The 9,926-nt window shown below is 41.1% G+C and overlaps 1 protein-coding gene across 1 annotated transcript; it reads right to left on the reverse strand.

The window, feature by feature from the left end:
• Positions 1-5,661: 5,661 nt before the first annotated feature.
• irf8 (interferon regulatory factor 8) lies at positions 5,662-9,654 on the reverse strand. Its single transcript, XM_034197054.1, has 9 exons — positions 9,562-9,654; positions 9,220-9,422; positions 8,600-8,783; positions 8,298-8,398; positions 8,045-8,108; positions 7,569-7,616; positions 7,015-7,407; positions 6,777-6,892; positions 5,662-6,592 (listed from the first exon to the last, which is right to left on the reverse strand). The coding sequence occupies exons 2-9, from the start codon at positions 9,391-9,393 to the stop codon at positions 6,395-6,397; spliced, it is 1,278 nt and encodes a 425-aa protein (XP_034052945.1). The 5' UTR covers positions 9,394-9,422; positions 9,562-9,654; the 3' UTR covers positions 5,662-6,394.
• Between the last annotated feature and the right edge of the window lie 272 nt (positions 9,655-9,926).

Below are 9,926 nucleotides of genomic sequence, written 5' to 3' on the forward strand. Positions count from 1 at the left end.
GAAAAAGAGGGAAAAAGTACCCGCTAGCCGGTACTAGGCTATATGGAAAGGCCACCAAAAACTGGCCTGGCCACTTGAGGACGGTTAAGGACGCTTAAACGGGGCTACCCGCTGCAGTGGAAATGCACCATAAGTCAGGCCGGGAATTATACACCCAGCCAGGCCACTACCAGTTTTTTGTGCCATTTTGCTGGATTTATTTGTCAATATTTACAGCGTTGCTGCCCATAGTGATAGCCCTCTAGTTTAAATCTACTACAAAAATAAACATATGGAGATGGGTTACTATTTAAAAAAAGATTTGTTTTTAAATGTTGGACTTAAATACATCAATCTGGTGCATTTTGAGGGGGAAATAAAGAGACTACACCCATATGAAACAGAAATAATAATAAAAACGTTTAAATAATCATAAAATCATAAGAACACGGCCATAACCAATAACATACCATATCCAATATGAAAAAACATTGAAACTTGTATATTTATTTGTTTTTGGTTCATTTATATGTGTGAGTGTGTCCGGGCTCCTGAATCAGCCTCTCCTGTCTCCCTCCTCCCCCCCCTGCTCCTCTTTGAGGCAGCAGCAAAGACTAGTTTTAGCTCTCAACAAGTTTTAAAAGTTTATCTTACCTTTTTTCACCTAGTTAACATTTTATTTGTATTATTCATGCATATTTTACTAATCACTCCCCCCTCAAATGGAAATATTTGTTTACATAAATGGTGACCAAACCGTTTGAGACCCACAGAGATAATTTAGACTAAGTTAACTATCTAAACACTCAGAGAGTCCTTTACCTCACCTGAGCTGTAGTTATCAGCCTCTCAGTCTGACAGCAGGGGCCTATACTACGAAGCTGGTTCAACCTAACCTGGATATGTTTGAGTTAGCCGGTTGGCCTAATCCAAAACATACGCGCTGTCGCTAAACTGTACTACGACGCTGGTTATCAAGTGGATCGCTCAAGCCAGCCGTTTCCTATCTAGTTAGGTGCGCGTTCACATGAAAGGGGTGGTATCTGGAGCATTCGACCAATCACAAACATGGACAAGCGCACTGACAGCGCAGCGTCATACTTCCTGAATGAAAAGTGAACTTTAATACTAGTCAAATATGAAGAAGTTAATCTTTAAACATCCATGACTTAAACACTTTATCCAGGATAAAAGCCACATAGCTGCACCTGCAAGGTGAATACAGCTGGCAAAAGAAAAAGTGTTTGAATGCGTACATTAACAGGTTTATGATATCACTGCCCCGTCTAAAACACGATCTGACTTTAATTACATTTGTCTCGAGTGTTTCGTCAACTTAATGTGTTGCTTAAAATAATACTTCTGTATACAGTATGTGACACTGTAAGTGTTGCAGGGCCAGATACGGCTCAAGAAGCTGATTCAGATAAGGAGATATATGATAGGCCTACATTATGATGTGATATGAATGATAATGGGACACATTGACGTCTGCACTCAGTGTAGGCCTACTTATGTTGTGGCAGATATTTAAGTAAGCTTTCTTAACGCTAATATTATAATAGTCAGATTGCTCTGAAGATGGGAGGTGATATTCTATTAATGTTCACGTTCACACAGTCGGTGATTTTTGCCGGCCGTCTTTTCTGCAATGGCAGTTTTTCTGTATTTCCTTTCTCCTGTAATATTACTTGATCGCTTTAAACTCCGCACACTGAGCTCTGATTGGTCAGCAGGCGGTGCTTTCACTGAGTTGATCTCTTAGCCTGCAACCTAACCTGGTCCCGACCAGGGGGGTATACTACGAAGCAGGATTTTCGTTTAGCAAGATAACTTCTGGGATTTCCGGTACTACGAAGCTGGTTCACTTTTTAGCGGACTAGATCTCCATGGTGACTTATCCTGGAACCTAGTCTGTGCTCCGAAGCAGGATAGGTTCCAGGATAAGAGATCAACTCAGCGAAAGCACCACACCTGCTGACCAATCAGAGCTCAGTGTGCGGAGGAAATACAGTTTAAACTGCCGTTGCAGGAAAGACGGCCGGCCAAAATCACCGACTGTGTGCACGTGAAAATGAATAGAACATCACCTCCCATCTTCAGAGCAATCTGACTATTATAACTATTATACTATTATGTTAAGAAAGCTTAATTAAATATCTGCCACAACATAAGTAACCGGATTAAAGTAACATTACGTTGCCTACAGTCAGCGGCACTGTGAGTGCAGACGTCGATGTGTCCCATTATCATTCATATCACATCATAATGTATCATATATTTCCTTATCTGAGTCAGCTGAGCCGTATCTGGCTGTGCCACACTCACAGTGTCACATACTGTATGCAGAAGTATTATTTTAAGCAACACATTAAGTTGACGAAACACTCGAGTCAAATGTAATTAAAGTCAGATCGTGTCTTAGACGGGGCAGTGATATCATAAACCTGTTAATGTGTGCATTCAAACACTTTTTCTTTTACCAGCTGTATTCACCTTGCAGGTGCAGCTATGTGGCTTTTATCCTGGATAAAGTGTTTAAGTCATGGATGTTTAAAGTTTAACTTCTTCATATTTGACTAATATTATAGTTGACTTTTCATTCAGGAAGTATGACGCTGCGCTGTCAGTACGCTTCTCCATGTTTGTGATTGGTCGAATGCTCCAGATACCACCCCTTTTATGTGAACGCGCACCTAACTAGATAGGGCACGGCTGGCTTGAGCGAACGAGTTGATAGCCAGCGTTGTAGGACAGTTTAGCGAGAGCGGCTTTGTTTTGGATTAAGTCAACCGGATAACTCAAAACATATCCAGGATATGTTGAACTAGATTCGTAGTATACCCCCCAGGTTAGCCGCTAAGCATAAGTTACCATGGAGATCTAGCCTGCTAAAAAGAGAACCAGCTTCGTAGGACCGGAAAGCCGGAGTTTTCCCTGAATTTAGCCGGCTAAGCGAAAATCCTGCTTCGTAGTATACCCCCCTGAGGACTCTTGTTGTTGAAACAGCTCCTTATTAGCACCAGATGCTAACAACAACAATACACGTAACCGGTGCGCACGCTTTCTCTCTCTCGCTCGCTCGCTCGCTCGCGCCACACATACACACACACACCCTCCCGAGCTTGAATGACACACAGAGACCAATTGACTTTCAGTTACGGGCGCTACTAAAGAGACACGCTACCATGGAAACCAAACAATGGTGTAGCGTTGGTTAAAGTCAGAGTGGAAACAGTCGTGAGTAAATCTGATTTTGTCAGAAATCGGGAGAAATATGACCCCGGGAGGAAACCGGGAGAGGGCAATGAAATCGGGAGTCTCCTGCGGGAGGGTTGGCAAGTATGTTCTGGCAACATAAAAAAATCTAACTTGCAGCTGAAAACGTTTTAAGAATAGTAGGGCATAATGTTCGAACAATGTTATCAAAAACATTTGAAGAAGGTCATCACAAAACATTTTAAGAATGTTTTTAGAGAAAGTTATCCTACCTTTCAGAAGAACATTCTGGGAACCAACAGAAAACTTCCCGCTGAAAACATTCCTAGAACAGTGAATGGTAACATTCTCAGAATGTTTTTAGGACCAAAAACTTCTAGATGGGTAGTCCCAAGTTTTATTTACATAGGATTCATTTATCAAATGATGCTTCAGGTAGTATTATTTTTGACCTATCTGTTATTTTATTTGTATGGTTGTATACATTTTTGTTTAATTTGTTTTGTCACTTTTGCTTTTCTGTTTATAAATGTATTTTATTATTTTAACCTTTAGGTATTCGGGCAACTTCTTATGAGAGACGGGATTCTTATTATTTGTATTCTACCTTACAGTAAGGCAAGGCAAGGCCAGGCAAGTTTATTTATATAGCACTTTTCAACACAAGGCAATTCAAAGTGCTTAATAGTAATACACATACCGAATCTGTTTATAATGACCTTTAGAAACAATGGAATGGAAAATGTGTCTTTTGGCGCATTTCCACTGCAACGGGGTAGCCCCGTTTAAGCGTCCCTAAGCGTCCTCGCTCAGGCCTCGGGCTGCCTCGCTGGCCGTCCGAGGCCGTGGCGCATTTCCATTACAGTTTAGGACCTGGGGTAGCAACGCAGTGTAGGCGGGGCGATCGGCTTTGTTTTTGTTCACATTTCGAGTTGTTCCGTCGAGCTCCCGCTGGATTTGATCATCCCCAATGAGATGTAGGAACGTCGTCACCTCCTCGGTCGACCACGGTGTGCTTATCTTATTAGACGTAGCAATGTTTGTAGCTCATCCGTTTACAAAATGCTGTTTATAAAAATGCTGCAAGCTTGCTTCTAAATATATATGCGACGCTAGGGATGAACTCGCGCACGATCTTGTGACGATTCTCTCTGACCAATCAGCAGTCGAGAGTGTTGACGTCACTAGTTCAGCCCTGGCCCTGGTCTGATAGAACCACGATTTTATGGGGCCGGGAAAAAGTACCCGCTAGCCGGTACTAGGCTATATGGAAAGGCCACCAAAAACTGGCCTGGCCGCTTGAGGACGGTTAAGGACGCTTAAACGGGGCTACCCGCTGCAGTGGAAATGCGCCATAAGAGAGAGAGAGAGTGTGTGTGTGTGTGTGTGTGTGTGTGTGTGTGTGTGTGTGTGTGTGTGTGTGTGTGTGTGTGTGTGTGTGTAATGCTCAATTCAATATCTGTACTCACTTCCCTGCTAATATTATCATTAAGGAAGATAATAAGACTTGTGTGAGTTGACATTCTCCCCGGTCATAATGACCAACTGCATGAGACATAGTAGACGATGAAGAAGGGATGTCATTGTCCCATTGTGAATCATTTGGCTTTAGTTGGTCACGTCTCACTCTCCTTTCCCTGTTACTCAGCGGGGAAATGGAACCTAGATCCTTCTTTTAGTTTCATACCGTGTTTTAGTTTCATCATTACTGAACCAGACTCTTAAACAGTACCTCTGAACTGCAACTTGTTATTGTTGTGACAAAAAACTGGATGTCTTCAGAATGAATAATTTTCTCATCTAGGATAAGACTTTTTTTTAAATGTTTCAAATTAAATTCCAAGCAATTCCTGAATTACCAATTCACTTTCCTGCAGAAATTGTATTGACGTTTAATCAATGTTGACCTTTTTCAACCCCACAGAAATGTGTATTGTGTGCAACCATGCAGCAATGTTCAAACCACAATAGTAGCATTTCAAATTCTAATCAGCATCTTAAAAATGCCAACTTCTTACGATAAAGAGTTAGAATTATTTCTTGGAACATTTAAAATAAAGTGAAGCATAGGGCATCCTCAAGTTTCTACTTGATATAATGGTGCATACATTAATACAGTATTATAGGTTTTAATGGTTCATCGATCAAGCGTTATAAGAAGTCAGTCAAGCATTGAAGCAAGCAGACAAAAATCCGTTTATAATTGTTTTTCAATTTTGACTTTTCTTGCCTGGCATGCACAAAGGTTTCGTATTTATTTTTACTGGGTTTTATAGCTTTCAAGTACCAAAGACTTCAATTGGAGATTTTAGCCATATGTAATATGTGGTCAATGAGCTAAAAGGTGGTCTATCATGAGTAAAATCCACATTGTTCGGCCCTAGTTGCTGTTTGTTACGATGTTATTTTGAATTGGTCACTTTTTGTAATAATCCATGATAAAAATGAAACAATCCACATGTATTTCAGTACAAATATAGTTTTACTAGAAAAGGACTTTATAAAACAGTGATAGTAAAACCTATCTAACACAGTGCCACATTCCATCTAAAATTCCATACAACAAGAATTGAGATACATTACATCTAATTTATCATAAGCATCTTATAAAGCACCTCTACACCAACGGCAAAGCCTTTGGGAGCTATTTGGGGTCCAGCATCTTGCCCTAGGTATTTATAACCTGTTGGAAGCATAGGTTGGGGATTGGACCACTTACCCTTTTGTAAACGACTATTTACCACAACCGCTCCTACAGCCTATATATTGTATATCATCTGCTTATGCAAACAAAACAACTCAGCTTAAAAATCAAAAAAGAACATGGCTCTTAAAATAAAAAATATGCTTTGCCACAGGAATACAAGAGTGAGAAATATTTACAGATATATTTGTAAGGTATGAAAATAAATGCCAAGTTTTCTCTTGATTTGGATTATAAAACTCTAATAGCCCTCTAAAAGTAGAAGCAGAAGTTGGAAACAAGAAGTTGGTCAGTGATATATGAATACAAAATATATAAACATAAGTGATACAAAATATTAGGAACATCCAAATATTAAGCTGCAGCTCTAACTACTGGCTTCAACCTGAATTCACCTTATCAGTGTGGCAGTAAAATAAGGAATGTCCCTAACATGTTGTATATAGTCTTGTGCACAATAAACAGCTTCTGCGGTGTGTTGCTGCTCACAGTTCAAGCAGTGATAGGCATGTTGTCCCTGTAGCAGGCTGGCCTCTGGGGGCCGCTGTAGCTGCACAAGTCCTGGTAGATGCGAGCCATCTGATCACTGGCCAAATTGTCAGACATGTCCAGGTTTGGGTTATTGCAGTAAGGCTGGGAGCGACGCATGTTTACTGCCTCCAGCAGGTGCTGACAGTTTAACACCGTGATCTGCCGTTGGGAGATGAGACAGAAATATGAGTTATTGTTGTCAACATACAGAATTTGCAGAGATTGGTCTTTAGAAGTCTTTGGAAGGTGTCAATACGCCAATGTCTAGATTAAAGAAAATCTTTGTGTTGCCCAATCAGACTATACTTGAGTGAGACACGTTTTATGGCTTGACTGGTCTTACCTGCACAATGATCAGTTTGCTCTTGGCATTGCTGAGATCATGGAGCTCCTCTCCAAAACACAGAGTCACTGTCGGATCAGGAGCAGGAAACTGGCCATCCTGGTACAGCTGTAGAGCTTTAACATTAAAAAGATTGTTTGTTATAAATCTATCAACATTCTGCTTTACTTATTGATACACGTTTTTTGGGTTTTGCATAGATTTATTATTTAAATGACCGGATAATGTAGAGGCTTACCTTGAAGAAACTTTCCTGTATCGAAAATCTTCACTACGGCATCCCTGTCCAGTTTAGAAGGCATGGGGCTGTATTGTGAGCCCACTTCTGCCAGCCCGCTCCAGAAGACCCGGCTCTGGCACAGCCTTTTGATGAAGATGCCCTCTTGGTTGGCACGGACCAGTACCCCTCTCTCCAGGTGGCCCAGGAGCTTACGTGTGCCATGGCGTTGGCGGTCATGCTCTATGAGCTCAGCAGGAGGGAAGTTAACACTCTGCATGCTGTCTGAACTGTAGAGAGCGCCACGTCCCAGGTGCTGTTGTGGGGAGATCCGGCAGCCTTCAGGATGAGTAACTTGTGTCGTGTGCATCAGCTTTCCTCCATAGAAGAAACTGACAATCATCTGGGAAAAAGCTGGAGTAGAAAACATTTCGTTAGCAGGGTAAATGAATAGAGGGCAAGGGCCAAAAGCACAATAAATGCAGCATTTTGAAATCCATTTGTGTTATTATTACTGTTAATGCCTAACTGTAGGTCTGCTGTTATTAATATGCTTTAATGAATGGCAAAAATACCTGAGCTGATATTGCCTGTGGGCAAAAGGTCCTGATGCAGAGGGAAAGCTGTGAAAAACAGGAGGAAGATTTGAGTCAAGGCCCTTATTACCACAGTGGACATGACCACACTGGCATGTCATTCATTTTGCTGCATCATCAGAAATAAAAATTGTCTTGCATGATCTCAAAAACAAATAGGCTCTCAGCCTGTTCAACAGGATGTTAGTCAATATTTCCATTGCAGAGTTTAACAGACAAGCAAATAACCTCTATTTAGCACCCACAAACACAGAGCATGTCATTGTGCTTTCCACTGTGGTTATGTTCAAAGACATTAAGGCGCATTGCATTTAACGACATAAGGGTCTTGCTTGACAGGAAAAAAAAGTGAGAGATATGGCTGTGCACTGCAGCCTACATTACTGCACCACTTACTGAAAAAACTATAGCTTAATTTAGTCAGAGGATTATGTGTTGAATTGTAAAATGTTTACCATTGATGCTGCCTTGGGACCAATATTCTGGACTGGCCTGGATACTACTGGCCTGGCTTTCCTCCTGTAAAAAAAGACAACAATGTTATAAGCCGCTGACAACAAAGCACCTTTGTACACTTCACAGTTGCGTAGACCAAGTTCAGGTCACAGTGGGGAAAACAGAAAAGAAAGTGACACCAAAGTTGAGTGTCAATAAAGGCAAAGTTAATCTGGTTTAATACATGGTTTAATCAGATAGGTAGTCCTATACCTCTTTAATGAGCTCCTCTATCGCTGCAGGGCTGCAGTCCATGTCGGTTATATCACCAGAGCTGGTGGTCCCTGCCATGGTCATCACTGAGCTTTTGCCATCTGGTGAGAGAAGAATACATTAAGACTCTATTTGTTGTACACAAATGGCACTTCTTTTCATGATTCATAATTATTGCAGGAGAATACCAGGAACTTTACCCTGCAACATTTCAAAAGCAGTTCTAATGATAGCCTTAAGGCAAATGTCAGTTAAAAGTAATCAAAACTGGCTTTAAGGACATCAATTGTTCGCAAACTCACTCTTCTGCTCTTCCTCGGGCACAATACGGTAAACTTTATAGGGCTCAGAGATATCCAGCTGCGACCTTTCTGCCACCTCCTCAAAGTCAGGGCTTTTATTCAGAGCACAGCGGAGTCTGGTCTTCCATGTTGCGGGCTCAGCCTTTTCCCCCTCCTTAAACTTGCCTTTAAACACAGCCCAGGCCTGTAGAGGGACAAAATAAATATGACTCATTATTTTGTGTAGGTTGTTTTAGTAAGTTGAATACTTTAATGAAAGAAACAGAAACAGAAAGAAAGCAAGAAAGACAATGTAGTTTAAAATAATGATAAAAGGTATTTATTAGGAATGTAAGATTACATATTAGTGTTACTGTTGGGCTTTGGCTTTGTTAATAATAATTTTAATTTAATAAAAAAAGTTTAGAAATGTTATGTTTAAAATAAACATGCGTGTACAATGAAATGTGAAAGTATAAATAATACTTTAATTTTGTCACAAATAAATTGACTTGAAGAAGTCTAGAAAGATCAATCAAGATGTATTATGAAGTTTTGATTTTACGCGCAGCCTTGTGCGTAAAACCAAAAATCCATCCACAGTTATCTGTCTATGGGACCACATGAGAGTGGAGTCATACCTTGAAAATGGATGCGTCTACTTCTTGGTTGTAGTCCTGTTTCCCTGCGTGTTTCCATGGAATTCGGAACATAGTGCGGCTCTCATCCTCCCACAGCAGTCCCGAGTACTGCCCGCTCTGGATCTGCTCCACCAGCCACTGCTTCAGTCTGCGACCTCCCGTGTTTGACATCATGCTGGAGAAAGGATGTTCTGGAGAGTTCCCTTCAACGAGGAGGACATGTTCATGAAAGTTAGTCAACAAATATAACTATTTACAAAGTCTTATTTGAGTTTAATATGCACATCGTTAAGCAAATTAAAACGTTGACCCTTTGAAATCAAAAGTAAAAAAAGCACTTACAGTTTGATGAGCTGTCAGCCCTGTGTGTTATATCCTGAGATGGTGATGGACGTCTGTCTGTAAAATGTATTATTGTGCTCGGTGTTATGAATGAAATAGCTGGGAGATTATGTGACGCTGACTCACTCCGACCAATGAGTGCGTTGAAGCTTCAGTAGACCAGCCCATTCCGGAAGTCTTTTTCTCCTAACTGCAGGCATTTACAAGAAATGGCCTGACACAAGCCATGGTTGTAAAGTCTCTGCCCACGCTAAAAAGTTACAGCGACGCGGGACGCTGAATAAACCGGGAGAGTCACAAGTTACCTTAAGTGCTGTGGGGGATTTCTGCGATCCAAACCAAAGTAATGCGTCCCTCCAGCGCCC

The sequence above is a fragment of the Gymnodraco acuticeps genome, unplaced genomic scaffold (genome assembly GCF_902827175.1).
Source record: "Gymnodraco acuticeps unplaced genomic scaffold, fGymAcu1.1, whole genome shotgun sequence".
NCBI lineage: Eukaryota > Metazoa > Chordata > Actinopteri > Perciformes > Bathydraconidae > Gymnodraco > Gymnodraco acuticeps.